This window comes from Globicephala melas, chromosome 21 (genome assembly GCF_963455315.2).
Source record: "Globicephala melas chromosome 21, mGloMel1.2, whole genome shotgun sequence".
In the NCBI taxonomy this organism is placed as follows: domain Eukaryota; kingdom Metazoa; phylum Chordata; class Mammalia; order Artiodactyla; family Delphinidae; genus Globicephala; species Globicephala melas.
This window is the reverse complement of record NC_083334.1, coordinates 32,081,356-32,099,095: the sequence shown is the minus strand read 5'-3', so window position 1 is coordinate 32,099,095 and position 17,740 is coordinate 32,081,356. Positions and strand designations below refer to the sequence as shown.

Here is a 17,740-nt window from a genome sequence, read left to right as displayed (position 1 = left end):
AAAGTATGCGTAGGAGGCTTATTCGTTTTTTTCATTACTTATCTACTTCAGGAGTTTTGAATGCAATTCCTTTCCTTTCCCTGGGAATTCCTGATCCAGAGGAAGAAGGTCACTGAAATCCTCAAGAATAGTTACCTCTAGGCAAGTCCACTCTAATGGACTTTAAGCCACAGATACTGCCTCTTAGAACAAGACTTTATAAGGGGAGTTTACCAGCCACTATCTTATCAAGCCAGACAAACATCTTACTAATGAAGATGTAGTAAAGTAACTCTGTTAATGACCTGTCAACTTATATCTCGTGCATTTACACACTTTATAAATAGCTGAGTGCCAAGTGTATGTAGCACTGTGCGGGATGCTGGGAGTTGGGGATGGATGCAGGGAGAAAGAGGAATCACCCCTGCTCTCAGGGCATTCGACGGGCTAGGTGGGGCGGCAAGGGGGAGGGGAGGGAAGTTTGGAAATCAAAGGTGGCATGAATACCCTGACTTCCTTTATGAGACTGAAACAAACAAAACAAGGAACAAAGCCTGTCACTCTTGAGAAGCAATGACGCGGATCCAGGAACTAGGGCCAAGTGGAATATGGAAGGAATTTAAGTCGGAATATAGTCTCTATTTTATAAGCAGTTACTCTGCAAAGGCATTTCATTTAAAAAAAACTGGAGTCATCAGATGATCCAAGATTGTCACAGCACTGGGATACTTTTTTCCTAATGAGACATTCCAATCTCTTATTTCTGTAACTGAATATATTTTGACCATTAGGAGCTATTTCTTGGTTTTTACCTGTTTAGCTAACATGTCTGCGCTTGAGATAAAGCATGTAAAAAATTGCAAAGTGTGACAAACTGTATGTCAGACGTTTGTTTAAAAATACTAAGCTACACTGAACCAGGAATTCTTGTAGTATTGTCTATCTGCCAAATTTAATACCATATCATTTATCACTTTACCAAATCACACCAAATATGACACAGAGACAATTTGTTTAAGAAAAGTTTTACTAATGTGTTAATATTTCAGCAAAGTTATTGCAATGGGTTTAAAAGGCAGACAGACACACTATTATAGGCTATAAAGTAACAAGTTTCATACAATTAAAATATTACATAGACCTATGGGATTTACTGAATAACTAACAGACCCATAAAAGAAATTAAATCTGAAAGGTTAAATCCAGTATTAGCACCTACAATATCTCTGAAAGTAAAACTTTTAACCGTTTCATTCTCTCCTAGTATATGTCCTAACTTTCTCCCAAATACAGTGCTCTCAAACCCCAAAGATGAAGGGCACAGGAAGTCCCAATACTAAGAACACACAGCCAAAAAGAACTAGAAACAGTGACACAGACTTGAGAGTTTTAGTTGGAAATCACTTAACTTACTGAACTTGAACCAATCATAATATTTCTGTGCACTGAATACTGTATATGAGGAAAGTCTAGGAATCATAAGGTTTGCCAGTAGGGATAGTTAAAAATTAGCAATATATAGTATTATTCCTATCAAATTTTTTTCTCTTAAGTTATATTTATAACAAAACTATAATTAAAATATTTATTAACACTTGCTCATTCAGGGACACAGCAGGGACATTTGTGTTTGATGGTTTAGCATCCACTTTATTGTGCTTACTTATTTTTATAAGGAACAAGCAACACATACCACATCTTCCCAATGTTCAAGGTAATGCAGTAATAACAGAATTCTCAAAAAAAAAAAAAAACCAAAAAACAAAAACCTGGAAATTGCATTAAATACTGCTTTAATCAGGAACTGCTATAATAAAACAAGTAACATTATACATTATTTTTCCAATGAGCTTCAGTTTGAGAAACTGAACAGCAGAACTTGATCTTTAAGCTTTGAGTCATGGCAAAACTGGTAATTCTCTGAAATCTGGGAGATGCAATAGCAAAACCAGACGCAGCCCACCCTTCACCAAAATCCTGGTGAAAAGCGTTTTATGAATTTGGGGGAGTAAGACTGAGCACTGGCTAGTTCACAACTTGCTGAGGCCCAAGGAATGACGAGAGCCACTGGCACTGCTGGCAGGTAAGAAATAAACTGTGTTGGGCTGACCAACTGCATATTTTATTAATGGCTTTGAATAAAAAAAGTGAAATGCTTCATTGCGTTTTCTCAAAAACTAATCCAAAGATTACAGAGTCCTACACAATTTGGAGACACAAAGTGGATGCTGAGCGACTAGAGGTCACTCCAGGTGTGGAATTTTACAAAGTCAGTCCTTGGAGTGAATGGCACCGTGGCTCTGGCAGCAGATACGAAGGAATGATGCTCTGGAGAGGAGGTGGGGGACACTCTGCGGTCGGCCGGTGGACAGATGAGGGTCCCAGCTGGAGGTGGGCCTAGAGTTAGAGGGGAGAAGAAAAGGTTTTAGAAAGGGATGCTAACTAACCTCCAAACATCGACTGATGGGAGCTCCTACACTCTATGAAGCCAGTGCTAGCTAATAAAATCCCTGGATCTGTACTACCTGCCGGAGTGAGTACACAGCTCGACGGTCTAGAGATCCAAGGCTGTGTATTTCCATCTCTGACCAATCCTGTCAGGACAGGTAGCACAGCACGGGGCAGGTGGCCAATCCGGGGCCTGGCTACCTCCATGACTGCCTGCCCATTTTTGGCCTTGCACAAGTAACTTAGGTTCTCTGTGCTTGAGTTTCCTCATCTGAAAAACAGGGATAACATTATCTACCTCACAGGGATGTTGTGATAATTAAAATGAAGCATTTAGAAAAGTACAGGCACATATGAAGTGCCAACAAATGGTTATTTTTATTATCACTTATTTATTGTGACAGAATAATGACATATTCTGTTTTTTGAGTAAAGAAGACAATCTTAATCCAAAGAGAGAAAACACCATCAGTCTGTATTTTTTTTTTGCTTTGCGGTACGCGGGGCTCTCACTGCTGTGGCCTCTCCCGTTGCGGAGCACAGGCTCCGGATGCGCAGGCCCAGAGGCCATGACTCATGGGCCTAGCCGGTCCGCGGCATGTGGGATCTTCCCGGACCGGGGCACGAACCCGTGTCCCCTGCATCGGCAGGCGGACTCTCAACCATTGCGCCACCAGGGAAGCCCACCAACAGTCTATTTAAAGGCCACCTCCAGGATTTGTGTACTCTTCTGTTAAATCATTAATTTAATTCCCATATAATACTTCAACCTGCAGACACCATGTAGACTTAAGAAAAATTATAGAACTGAATTCATTATTCTTATAGTTTTCCCCCTCCTCCAAGACCTCAGCCCACACAGGATCCTGGGTCTGAGGAACACATAACTCGGAAAACTAAACTGCACCGAACAAAAATATCTGCATTCACGAAATTACCACAAGTTCCTACTGTAAATCTCATTTCAAAATTTCACTGTTGTTGAATGTTGATAGATTGGTCTCTGGTGTGTAAATGCTCCAAACCCCGCACCACCTCAGAAAACCAGTGTATTGAGCAATAATAGCTGCAAAGTGAGCCATGATGACAAATGGATTGGGCCGAGTCAGTGCAGCTACAGCTGATCAAACAAACTTATCCCAACGGCAGGTCACAAATACCACATGTAGGGCTCCTGGTTGCTCGTTTGAGAATTACCAGTTTGGAAACTGCATGTGAGAAAGTGCATGAATAGGTAACACTAAGTGTTCCAAAACAAAGCCTCAGTAAAGAATAAAAAGCCGAGCAGAGGGCACCATTACTTAGGTCTGTGGCTTGTAAGAATCTGTGTGACACATTCCCTAGAGCTAAAAGAAGGCAGCCTTGTAGGATTCAACAAATGGCACAGGAGCAGACAAAATGTATTTTTAAAAGGTAGTGAAAAAGAAAAGAAGGGGATAAATACTTAGAATAATCTGATCAACTCTTTCCTTTGTCCACGTCTCTGCTGCTGCATGTACTTACAGGAAGTACGGTGTAAAAAATAGGGGTTTTATGGTCCATCAGATTTGGGTTCATATCTCAATACCCATTAGCTGTGTGACTTGGAGAACATCATTTAATATATTTGTACCTTGGTTTGCTTATCTGTAAAGTGGGGGAAATCCTCTGCAGAATCTTGTGAGAATTGGAAAACACCGTTTGAATAATAGCGGGCACATAGCAGGTACCCTCAAAACGGTAGCTACTATTATGACTGTTGCCCTGGGAAGGAACTGGTCTGCTCTGGTACAATCTGTTTCTGTGCGGCCTGTGAATTAGTGATGGATGCCTGCAGACAAAGTCAATCAGGCAAGCACAGCAGCAGAACACATGACTGACTTGGCAGCAACAGTGAAGTACAATGTTTTTGTCACTTGGAAGGCTGGGCTAAGGTGCTGTGGCTTCCACGTGATTCTCCCCATAGATTCCCATCAGTATTCACCCATTTGTTTCTCACTTGTTCAAGGTCATTATATGGATATATAAGAACATAAACATTCTAAAAAGAATGAAAATTTATGGTTCTACCCACTAGAGGTAAGTGTTCTTCTAAAGGGCTATAAAGCCACTTAAATAAATGAAATATTTAGAATCTCCCTACCCCACTCTGAAACGTTTCTTTGGTTATTAAAGCCATTTGTCATTTAGGCAGGGAAATCTCTGAACTGATTCTTATATGCAAGATCCATCTATTAAAATGTCTAGGATAGTTTTAAAATATTAAAATAAGATGCCTCCCCCGCAAAAAAACCTCTCAAAACCCCCAAAACAAAGTAACAACTAAACCAGTCTGAAAACAATACAGGGGGAAGAAAAAAAATCAGGATTAAATTCTCTATCACTTGGGTTATAGAATTTGGTTTAAGTACACATTTTAAACATCAAGCCAGTACAGAGAATGAGCCACTACTTACGATGCAGGGAAGAAAATTCATGCATCCTACAAAATTGCAAAAATTGCACATAAATCATATCATTTCATATTTACCTTTAATCCTATGGTTTATCTTCCACTGCTCATGCCTCTGTCTTCATAAATAGTAATTTCAATCTAAACAGCATGGCTGTTAAGAAAACACACTAAAGAACAGAACATAGAAAAAGGGACCGCGGCAAGATGATAGGTATGATCTGTGCAGACTTGTCTTTATTTATTTTAAATTATTACTTAATTTAAATTCTTATTTAAATAATTAAATTCTTATTTAAATAATTAAAAATTATTTGCTCTACTTATTTTGAATTATTAAAGTTTTCTCCTGCTTGAGTTAAACACGATGTTTTCTACACCTTGCTAAAAATTTAAGAACTGTAATTGCTTGTAGTATACCACATGTAGCTCCTCCCCAAACACTGATTATTCGTTTTTTGAAAAAAAAAAAAAAATCTGAAAAAGGATGCTTTATTGTAGAACTAAGGGGGGGCTCTTAACTGAGCATCCATGGAGGTAATGAAGTCAGGGGTTCAGAATGCCCTGAATTATATGCAAACTTTTTCTTGGGAGACGGCTCACAATGTCTAAAAGTTTAAGAACCATTGCTGCTGAGTATAATAAAACTGTTGAAATTATTATCAGCCGGAAGGCCTGGGGTTATCTGACCTAGGTTTTAAAAAAAATTTATTTTACCCAGTTATTTATTTTACTCCCATTATCAAGCTAAATTGGTTTTTTTGCAATCTTATTTATGAAATTCACTTTGTGATTTTCAAAGCTTGCTGCCTCTAAAAATACGCGCAGTATGTCAAAGGTAATGAAATGATACATCTGGCAGCTGCGGCTGATTTCAATGAGCCAGATGAACCCACGGATCTGTGATTCATCTGGACAACCTTGCTGCACGTTAGGAGTTCATGCATTTCAAAGGGGCTTTGGGTCCAGCCTCTGCAGCTGAAATGCATGACTCACACCACTCCCATTATTACTACAAGATGCCACAGAGCCACCAAGATGACGGCAACCCGAGCACTGCACAATGCACAGAGACTAGCATGATACAGAGGAAGGAGAGGCGTGCGTCAAGGGAGAGTGCTGGAGCTGGGGGGCTCGTGGCGGGTGTGCCTCCTCACAGAAGAGTCCTAGGGCAAGTACGGCAGAAGGGAGTTTAAATTCTCTCCGGCCGCTGCTCGACAGGACCAATCAAAAGGTTCTGTTTACAGATATTGAGACCTTGTGATCTAGGCTGAAAAGATACAACTCGAAGTCCTCTCTCGATGGGATCTGTCAGGAGGAGGCCTTGGGGAGCATAGATCTTCTCATTCTGCTCTTGAATGTATTTGGAGACTTTCTTCAGAACCTGACAAAAAGAAACACCACAGCTTTTTATAAATGTCATCAGATTTCCCTGTGAAGCATCAGCTGGACCTCAAAATATTCAGGCAGTGGAATTAGTTTTCAAAGCAAGAATGGGTGTTCACGTGGAGGGACGGCCCTGACTAGGTGGCTAAGGCCACGGGGCTCCCGACACCGCCTCCCCCCAGTCCCGAGCACCGTCCACACAGTTCAAGTGCCACAGCAGATGTGCCTCACGGTGGCACGAGAGCCACGCCCTCCCCTCCCGGTCACCTTCATCCTGGTTGCGGAGAAATACAAGGTGACTATATACACGAGGGTTAGCATGCTTTCCCCTTCCCTACTCATGAAGTGCACATCATGTGACCTCTTCTGATATCAAGGGCAGCTCTTGGCCTTCTCCTTAATACTTAAGAACTGCTTCTCGGGACTTCCCTAGTGGTCCAGTGGTTAGGACTCGGCGCTTTCACTGCTGAGGGCCCAGCCTCAACGCCCGGTTGGGGAGCTAAAATCCCGCAAGCTGCGCGGCGCAACAAAAAAAAAAAAAACAAAAAGAGAGAGAGAAAAAAGAAAAAACAAAGCACTTCTCTCCTTTGTACATTTTCATCAATTTTAAGTAATGATACAAGGTAGGTCTACAACAAAGGAACCCAGTGAGTTTTAAACTGAAAAGTTTATTCCCTTCATCAAGCATGCACGTGCTGGCTGCCATGGTTCTGATGACAAGTGTCTTATATCATTTCCAGGCTTGCATGGAGCGTTGCTCTGTAGTTCGCTCTTGTGTCCTAGGTGGGAACCTCGCTAAACCTTATAAGTTTAGTATTAAGCTTGTAAAAGTCAAAGCAAATGTAGACAAAAGCCAGACAGGATACAAAGGAACTTGTGGAAATTGCCAAATCTCCAGCTTTAATAAGGGCAATTCTGAAACAGATAACCTAGAAGAAAATAAATTTTAATAGCTATATACAAAATCAAAGAGTTACATGTTTTATTTCAGATTCAAAGTCATTATAATCCTTTTCTGGCTCTAATCTTCAAAGAGGCTTTGATCCAATTCTTTAATTACTATATGCTTTCTTAAATTCACACTACCAGAATATGATAAAATCACAGATAAATGTGATCACAACATAAAGGGAAAAGAACTGTATGAAAATGAAGTTGGAAATTAAGAAATGATTTATGTGTGGGTCTATAATGTACCAGGCTAAACTAACAAATTAGGATGTTAAAATTTATGTGCTTTGGTATAAGTTGATTTAGAATTTAAAACTCTATGTGGTTTGTATAATGAATTTTCTCATTAAAGGAAGATAAATAGTTTATTCAGGTTACATCTTTGGGGAATAATACAATCTAACATTTTACGCTTTTTTAAAAAGAGCATGATATTATTAAAAGAGCAATCTGCAGGGTTATGAGCAATTTAAGAATACTATTTCTAAAGAAAAGAGCTTTTCACCAAATCATCTTTAGTACATATGTCATTCTCCTATTCTCAACTCTCAAAGAATGTGAGCGGTGCTTGGTCTTTATGGGCGCTGTCTTTCTATCAGCGTTTGTTAATCATGCTGAAATGACATGGGGAAGGAAGTAGCCCATGAAGGTGCCCAACTCAGGACCCTCCATCCTCTCTCCAATTTCCTTCTCAGCTCACTGCCAGAGCTAGAAACTGGAGAGCCAGTCTCCCCTCACCCCAGTCCATTTATACTCGGGGGGACACTCAGAAAAATGCCTGCATGGCTGGTTTCAAAGAAAGAATTCCTTCAGAACAGCTTTCCTCCCTGTCTCCGTGGGTACAGGTTACTAGCAAAGAAACAGCATTCCTTTATGCGATTCATGCAGAACTTTGTCATGCAAGGTTTTTATTTAAACTTTAATAACATTCATGGGCACTTGGGTATCAGTTCAGAAAGAAAACAATTAGTTTTCTTTTTGTGTAAGTTCCAAATCCTCTTACGGTATTATGGTGAAGCCAGCTTTGTCCTAACCAAGATGCTTTTAAACTCTTAGTGTCATTAGCAATAGGAAAGCATTAACATGAGTCAACTCATACCTCATCCCAGACAGGACAAAGCACCGTTCTCACCCCCAAGAAACCTTATGTTGACATATTACTCATACTTTATTATTTTTGGTAAATCAATGTTAAAACAAACTATGATATTGAACAAAATTATCTGTTATCTTCACTCAATAAAACCTCAATTTATATAATATTTACCAAGCTAAACACTCAAACCTCAGGAAAGACTATTATCCTCCTTGAGAATATTAAACCGGAGAAAGCCTACCAGACCCTCAAGGAAAGATATCCTAAGTGAGGCTGCATGAGAGCACCAGGATTTTAGTATTTTCAGAAAGATCTAAGCTCCTCTGATTGTGCTCCTTTCAGATCACAGCCCACGGGCAGGAGGGATGTCTTCTGGTTGATGAACACAGCAGACAGCTCCTGAGAGGAGAACCTTCTACAAGCCCATTTGTTCCCTGATTATAATGGGCAGCAACAGAGAGGAATAACACTGAAGCCTTTATCTTCATTTTAAATCAATAAATAGCACATTATAGGAAAAAAAATGCATGATTGTTCTAGTGGGTTTTAAAAGGCCTATTTACAATTTTCAAAAGTTTAACCCACGTGACTAGTGTAAGCACAATTATATTTGGCTTACTGTTTGTAGACTAGAAGTTTTAGTGTTTAAAACAATAAAGACTACTAAATGACTCAATCCTGTCCTTTCATAAAGTAGAAAATAATAGCACAGAAATTCCTGAGGGACAAACTGGAGAGTGGGAGTGGTTGGGTATCAAAAATACAAATACACGTTTAAAATGTTTTTTAAAAGTACAGGTACATTATATCTTAATTATGACCATTCCAGTTATTTACTTTGCATGATCTAGTTATTCATGTCCAGTTTCTAAAATAAAATCATGTATTTATAAAAAGTGACCATGCCTTAAATTTTGGTTTCTTGACTAATTTTACTTGGTTTTTACTTGTGTTTATTAATACTCACTCTGTAAAAACAAAGAGACCTTAACTAGACTTATACAGTAGTACCTTGTATGTTACCTATGAACTCAAGTCCATTACATTTCTGACACTGAGAACTTCCTTCCAAGATTAATAATCAAAAAGATTTTAACTAAGGGTTGCTAAATGTTTTAGTAGATAAATAAACTAGCAGCTGCTAAAAAAGATTACTTATACACTTGAAATAAAAAAACTGTACATGTAAGTTCACAAATATCTGATTAAAACATATATATATACACTAACTTAATTTTTAAATCTATCTTAAGAAAACTTTATTAAGCATCTACCACATATAAAGCAATTTATTAATTCTAAGACCCATTTTATTTATTTTTTTTTAGATTTAGCTTTTTCTAAAATTGAAGTATAGCTGATTTACAATGTTGTGTTAATTACTGCTGTACAGCAAATTGATTCAGTTACACATGTATATACATTCTTTTTCATATTCTTTTCCACTATGGTTTATCACAGGATATTGAGTATAGTTTCCTGTGCTGTACAGTAGGACCTTGTTGTTTATCCATTCTCTATGTAATAGTTTGCATCTGCTAATCCCAGCCTCCCACTCCATCCCTCCCCCAGCCCCCTCCCCCTTGCCAACCACCAGTCTAAGACCCATTTTATGGTTGAGAGAACTCAGACTTGGAGAGATTAACTTGCCCATGATCTCATCATTAGTAAATGACTTGGCTGGCACCCAATTACCAATTTCTTTTTATAACTGAGGTCAGAAGCAGGTATCTGTATCTATTTTAGCAACTGCACACAAATAAATAAAAGTTAATTAAAATCTCATCAACAAATTTAAAAGCTAGAGTGAAATGAGAATTCAAGCACCTAATACTCCACTAAGCATGAATAAAATGCTCTGGAGGATCTACTTCCACCTTAGACTGACAATATTACCCATGTCTTTAATGGCCACCCGGGATGACTGCTTTTACCCACCGTGGTCAGTGGCTCCTCAGGGTGTCCAGGCTCCACCACCAGCGCGTCCCCTGAATTTGTTCACCTCCTTCCATCCCTGCTGCTCTGCTCTCCATCCAAGCTATCACCCTCTCTTGCCTGGACTTCAACGGAGCGTCTTACTTCCACTTTTATTCCTTTTCCCCCCAGAGCCAAGGAATCTCTTTAAAATGAAAATCTAGTCCTATTATTACTCCTGCTTAAAACCTTTGAGTGGTTCCTCCCTGCAGAGAAATAAAATCTAAGCCTCTTTCCATGGAGCACACACTCCCGGAGGATGCAGGTCCCCTCACCTCTCGAGTCGCCTCCGCCCTCCTCTCCCCACGCCCCGCTCCACACGGGGGACGCCAGATGCTCTGCATACACTCATCCCTCCGCCTGAAGGGCCCTGGGCTTCCCATCCTTCACGCGGCAGCTTAATGTTACCATCTCAGAGGCCCTTTCTGACCACACGATCTAGATTAGGTCTTTCCTGTATTTTCTATCCTAGGGAAGTTCGTTTTTTTCAAGGCATTTATCACGACTTACAATTCTGTGGGTTTTGTTTCCTTATTATCAGTTTTTACCACTGAGTTATAAACTCCATGATGTCAGCAACCATAGCACATGGTAGGTGTTCAATAAATATTTATCGAATGAATGAATCCCCTGTCCCTTCACTCACCAAATGTATTATTACAGAGAAGCTGGTAAGACAGACAGACTGAAAGCTGATACTGATCCTCTGTAACTCCTGATGTGGAATATTCAGCAGGAATGAGAGTGTGCGACATGGAGAGGGATATAAACTACTCTTCTTCAGTGCTCCCTTTTAGTAACACCAGGAGAATTCGTGTCAGGATGCTAAGGAAGAATGCAGCATCATTGTCAGCCGACAGCTCAAAATATTTTAGCTGCAACTGTATCTGCTCTCCACCACATGGAGTGCAAGACAGTCACAGGGGAACTTCTATCAGGTGGGTATAATATAGATCTCCTTACAGCCTTTCGTTTTCTAATCATGGTCAGAATTTAATTATCTATTTGGGGTTTACTGTGATTAACGTAAATTCATTCACTTAACACACAGTAGATGAGTGCCTCATCTACCCAAGGTATGGTGCTAGGCTTGAAGAGGGATACACTGTCCTTGACCTCAAGAAAAAGACATACTTGAAGGGCAAGTAAGACAAGAATATAAACGGCTACGTTCCTAAGTAGAGAGTGCCAAGTGCCAGAAAATAGATACAAGTAAAGCATTGTGGGGATACAGAGGAGAGAACGAATTCCGATTACAGGAGTAGATAAAAAGTTAGCTGAGGGCTTCCCTGGTGGTGCAGTGGTTGACAGTCCACCTGCCGATGCAGGGGACACAGGTTCGTGCCCTGGTCCAGAAGGATCCCACATGCTGCGGAGCGGCTGGGCCCGTGAGCCATGGCCTCGGAGCCTGCGCGTCCGGAGCCTGTGCTCCGCAATGGGAGAGGCCACAACAGTGAGAGGCCCGCGTACCGCAAAAAAAAAAAAAAAAAGTTAGCTGAAAGTGGGACTGAGGGACTGGTGAGATTCGGACACGGGAAGAACGGCACTTCAGGTGGAGGAAAACCTCGGAGTTTTTGCGTGGTTGGCTGGAAGACAAAGTGAGGAAGGGGCGCAGGACAGAGCTGGAAAGGTGAGCTGGAGGTGGGCTCGAGAAGGGACTGAAATGGAACCCGGGAAGGCCTCTCACTTTGCAGGAGTGGCAGGGGAGGCACGGCTGTGTTTTATGACACAGCAGCTGTTTGGAAATGGAAAAGAAGGGAAGGAGTGAGGCTCCGGAGACTGTGGCACTGGTCTAGGAGAAAGGTCATAAGGGCATGAATCAGGGTGGTGGCAGAAGTCATAAAGTTAATGAATGGGAAAATGGAAGCTATTTCAGTCTGACAACTGATAAATTCTCCCCCTCTAGCCCTCCACCTAAAGATGGTTCTGAAAAAGACAGGATGCTACTGAACGAAATGGGGAGGTGACTTCTGGACATCTAGGTTGAGAAGCCGGCAACCCTGGGCCCAGCAGACAGTTGAAAGAGAAGACAAGAACTCAGAGGGGAGGAAAGATGGAGGATAGAAATTTGGGGAAATGAAGAAAGGGCTTCTCAGAAGGCTAGGCAGGATGAGAACATGGATTTTCTACATTCTCCTTAAGTGTAAGCCGATTTGAATATTAACAGGGCAACCTGTTTCTGAAAGACTCAGGATTCTTTTCTATGTGACTGGTCATAGAAGCAACAATAAAATCTGAACTATTATTATTATGAATGCCCCTTTAAGTTTTACTGCAACTGTCACTCTGTAAACATAAACCTGTAATAAACCCACCTTCTTTATAATTTTAAGAGATTGTGCGAAAACAGACACAGGCTTACCTTCTCGTAGTGAGTTTCCATGCACAAGAAGATGGTGTACGCTGTTAGACAAGCCAGGCAGCCTTCAAGATAGGACTGGCCCCCGAGCTTCTCTGCTTCAGCATAAAGGTTATTTAGAGTTCGAACTGTTTCTTCAAATTGTTGCCTATCAATCTGTAAGGAAAAAAGAATTTAAAAACAAGTTTTGGAAAAAAAGACGAGCACCTCACTCCTGCTTGCTATCACTAATTTAGGTTGTTGTTTTGTCAACATTCTTATCTAACTGTCCGAAAACAAATTTTTAGGTGATTAAACCTGGACGTAAGTTACTGAAACTGGTATGTTTGTTTCATTTTATCCTTCTTATGGACACTGGATATCATCAAGGCTCAAAATGGTGTCTCTTTATCCTCTATACTGAGTCACAGGTAGCTTAATTAAATTATACAATCTTTCCATCTTTCCATTCTCTCATATTCACATTTACAGAGCACCTACCATCAGATATCATGACAGGCCTTAAAGAAAGATGACTAAGATACTTTCTAGTCCTCAAGGCATTTACAGTCATAAGCATAACAGATATGCAACAATAAAAACACAGTAAGTCAACAGAATACTGTAACTGAGGCATGTATAAAGTATGGTGGGGAAACAAACGGAGGGGTGCATTCTCTTTATCTGGAAAGAGCAGGTAATCTTAAATCAAGTCCCTAAATGCTGGAATCTACTTAGGCAAAAAAGGGAAGTAAGGACATTTTCAGCAGATCAAAAGGTGCAAACTGTATTATTTCCTCATTTCCCATCTCTTTTAAAGTAACTATTTGGTTACTAAAAGCTGACACGGAACCAGGCAAAATCTCAAACTACTACACAACTCTTCATACCACGGGTTCCTATTACCCTTTTCTAGTTAGTGACACCATGTACACTAATACTACTATTGTATACTCTTTTCACTCTCATCATCTGCTTTCACTTTCTTCTTCCAATAGCACATTACTTTCTTCTTTTAACAGTTCGTGGATTTCAAATCTCAATACTTTGCCCTAGGAATTTCAAGTCCCATTAGTTGAGTATTTCACCCAATTGTAGCATTCTTGGTAGGTAACAAAGCACAATTTATCTGTCCTTATTCTCCGCTTTCTCTCACACAATATCTCCCTTATTCCTAAAACTAGTAACTACTTACATATGAATTCTCTCTTTCATGAAGACTTTACATAGAAATAGACTCAGAAAGAAACTCAAAGAACCTCAGTATACAGTGTGAGACAAAATGTTCCCAAGAACATAATTCTCTGTTAACATACAGAATACATCTGATGATTTATGACCATCACCCTTAAGCTATTGAAACCCTTTAGGTGAGAGGCAGTTGTTTTGTCCTTCATGTGGAAAACCGTGAGGACTCAATGAGCCAAAGGCATGAAAACTTGAAAGTGGTGGTGGCTTGACCTGTTTCCAGAACATGAGTGTTTCTGACCGGGGCTGGGTGGGTGGAGATGGTGCTGAGAGCCAGGGCAGCGTCCCTTCACTGAGCCTCCACTTGAAGATGTGCTGTGTTACGAACGGTCACCCAGGCAACCTGTCACCATTCCCAGAAAACAGACTTAGGAGAACAACTCAGTGAACAAGTATTAATGGTAAATTGTTATCTCCACCTCGTTTTGCCTAAGTTAATGCCTTCAGTTTGTCCATCAGTAAAAGCACAAAGGTCCAAATAATTTCAAACACTCGCATTTGATTTACTACGATGTTATGATCTGAGAAAGAAAATTCTTTGAATTATTTATGTTTCTTTGGACAGAATGATTCAAAACTAGGGAATCAACCCAGAAACATTTTATTTCTTTCAGATCAGAATTACTGATCCTACCAGAAACACTAATTCTTAAAAGTTATTCCAAGATTGCAATGCTTTATAGGTTGGAGGCAAATCATAGATCATTAAAAAAAAAAAAAAAAAAATCCAAGGTGAAGAATTTTTTTTAAAAAAGTTTAATTAAAAAAAAAGGGGGGGGGAATTCTCTGGTGGTCCAGCGGTTAGGACTCCATGTTTTCACTGCCCAGGGCGCAGGTTCAGTCCCTGAAGATCCTGCAAGCCTCACACCTTGGCCAAAAAAAAAAAAAAAAAAAGAATAAAAAAGGAAAAAGCACGATGGGCAGCAGTAAGGGCAAGGATACACTTACGAAGGGCTCTACAGAGGTGTGGGCCTTGTTCTCATACCCTTCAGGCACCATGAAGCATGGCTGTCAATGTTCACCCCTCGGTACCTGCACACTAATATAGCAGCTACACTGACATCTGGAGATATGTGAAGCTGGAGCTAAATGCAAATTTGGACCAATAAACACCGGCAGCCAGAAGAGAAATAGGAATCAGGCTCGTCTTCCCAAAATTTCTGTTTCTTGTTGAACTACCTGTCAAAGAATGGGGCTGAAGCTTAAAGAGACTGCAAGTCAAACGTAATTTCTACTGACCGGATGTAGAGGCATATTTTTAAAGGGATGCAGGGGAACAAATGCCTCAATTATAGTTCACTCACTTCTCTGCTGCCCAGGCCAAGGGTGCCTAAGATGTCTGTATTTTCACTAAAGTGAGAATCGAGCTTTCTTTAAATAACTGTCCTGGCAACAAAGCACTTATACATCAAAGTATTAAGTTCTCACAGGCAGTGAGCAAGTAAACTTGTTAACAGACAGAACTTGTCCTCACTCACAAATTAAAGGGTACAAATATGTGTGTTTAATGCTTTAAAGTCATACAAAACATTTGCATGTTTATTTCTTCCTCTATTAAGTTGCCAAGTGCAATGTTCTCACAAAGGGAAAATCAGCCCCAGAGGCAGAGCAATCAGTACAATTTCTAGGGTAAGTAGTAAAAAAACAAAGAAAGAAACTTTCAATTTTCCATCAAACAAAGCAAGGAAAATTTAAATCTGTAATTTATAATTAATCTCGACACATTTAAAAAAAAAACCCAAAGCTTTCCCAAGCAGTTTAAAGTATAAGCTAGTGTTTTAATCCAAACATTTAAAAAAAAAGAAAATTCAAGGGCACAATTGAACACCAAATATCATTCCATATAGTACTCAGAATCACAAGCAGTTCTGGGCTACATGAAGTCAAAGAAGTAAAAGGACTCCAGAATTTAGAGACAGCAATTTCCTGTAACAGTGAAGTTCCATGACTACATTGTTTCTGTATTCAGACTATAAAATAAAGGCTCCACCACAGAGTGGAAGGCTCATGTCTGATTCTACATACATATACTTGGGTCAATTATGAGTTGGACGTTTGACTTTTAAAACTTTTAAACAAAGGCATCATGTGACATCCAAATAAGTGTGGTGCAAAAGAACTGTTTACACTCTGATTTGAAAGTACATAAATAGTATTGTCAGAGTTTCAGTGTAAGAGGCTTAAAAGTAAAACATTTGATCCATTTCATGTAAGTCCTAAAATGTAAACCATGTTAACTGTGATGTTAAATTATTTTAAAAAAACAACATTCAGTAGCTCTAACCAAGAGGCAACACACTCAATGGCAATCAGGTAGGACAACCCACCTCCTCACAAGCCAATTTTAAATGACTGCTACACAGTGCTCCAGTAGACTCATCAACACCTACTTTCTCCACAGCCAGCACTTCTCAGCTCCACACCCATGCCCAATGACCTCTCAGTCCCGCACCCACCCCTTGTCAAAGAGGAAAGAGCCACAAAACCTGCTCCCATCTAACCAGAAATTGACCTCTGAACAGGAAACACACAGTCAGGTTTATCTTACAAAGCTCAAGACCAAACAGTCTGTCTCTGGGTGTGTGAACACATGTGGGCACAAGAAAACACACATACTCACATATGCTCACGTCGTTGTACCTTGAAAGTAAGATACAATAATCATTACCATTATTTTTCCTAAGTCTGAAAAAAAGGGAAGCACATCCCTTTTTGTATGCAAGGCTGCCCAAAAGACCCACATCCTGATGACAACACAGTACAGGTGTCTCCCAGCTATCAGAACTGCGAGGGACAAGTTGAGGGCCTCGTTCTGAGATATTTCCCTGCCCAGGCCCATCCAATGCTCTGCGTTTTCCAGGTTCAAGGCCTGTCTGCACTGCCTAGCACAGCCCTTAATAATAAACCCTTCCGGCCAAGCAGTGTGGCCAGCACTGTGGCCACGGACGCCAGTCACGAAAATGATATTTGTTTCCCTGGCGTGGTGAGGTTGGAGGATGCAGCTTACAACCCGCTGAGGTAGGTGGCCTGGAGCGCCAGGAATTAGCTTCTCATCACTGTGGTCAATTACCCGGGGTGGGGTGGGGACGGCCAGGGAAGACGGCGGCGCACACATCAGTGCCCTGGGCACCACGGAGCTCCACCAGGTCGTCAGACCGGGGGCTTGGCCTTATTTCTTGTCCTCCAAACACCAGGTCTGGCTTAGCGGCCCTCTTCGCACATCCCCAGCCCAGGTTCCTTCTGTGCCTGCTCCTCCCAGACCCGCACTCCCTGCCGCCCTAGGGGAGGCTCCCGGCCTCGCCCCAGAGCAGGTGCGGGGAGCCCGGCTGCATACCCGGTTCTCCAGCTCCTGGGGGAACTTGGTCTGGAACTGGCAGCGGGTGCCACTGCTGTAGTCTCGCTGAATGAAAACCTTCCCGGACACTGGCGCCTGCTGCGGCCTCATGGCGAGGACAGGACGGGCCGCGCTGCGGGTTCGGGGGACACCAACCACGGTCAGATCTCCGGCCTGGACCCAGGACTCCAGCCCGCCAGCCCCGCAGACCCACCCACCGCCCAAAGCAGCCCAAGGCCTCCCCGCCCCACTCCCCTTCACCCATGCTTTCACCGCGGGTCTTCAGCTACCTTCCGGGCCAGGCCCCGCGCCCCCCAGAGCCCGGTTCGGCCCGGGAAACACGAACCCGCCTCCGCTGCCCTCCAGCGGCTGTCGCACCGCCTACGCCGTCACTTACGTCCTGCCGCAAAAGGCCTCTTTCCTCGCCCCTCAACTCGGCCTCCTATCTCGAGTCTAGGACCCACCCACTCCTCCGGCCGTAAAGCGATCCTGCCGAGGCTGCGCGCTGAGGTGCGGGGGCGGGCACCGTGGGCGGGGCCAGGGCCGACTCCGTCC

General features: G+C 41.7%; 1 protein-coding gene across 3 annotated transcripts; it reads right to left on the bottom strand.

Moving 5' to 3' along the window:
* Window positions 1-988: 988 nt before the first annotated feature.
* Window positions 989-17,699, bottom strand: GOLGA7 (golgin A7). Of its 3 annotated transcripts, none has more exons than XM_060291577.1 (6): window positions 17,583-17,699; window positions 17,186-17,318; window positions 12,628-12,780; window positions 6,141-6,242; window positions 4,937-4,999; window positions 989-2,376 (listed from the first exon to the last, which is right to left on the bottom strand). In XM_060291577.1, exons 2-5 carry the CDS (start codon window positions 17,294-17,296, stop codon window positions 4,952-4,954), a joined length of 414 nt encoding a protein of 137 aa, XP_060147560.1. In that variant the 5' UTR covers window positions 17,297-17,318; window positions 17,583-17,699; the 3' UTR covers window positions 989-2,376; window positions 4,937-4,951. The 3 variants fall into 3 exon arrangements, with proteins under 3 accessions (XP_060147560.1, XP_069900728.1, XP_030689891.1); XM_070044627.1 differs by lacking the exon at window positions 17,583-17,699 and adding an exon at window positions 17,476-17,582 and having other exon boundaries at window positions 4,937-5,004; XM_030834031.2 differs by lacking the exon at window positions 17,583-17,699 and adding an exon at window positions 17,476-17,582.
* Between the last annotated feature and the right edge of the window lie 41 nt (window positions 17,700-17,740).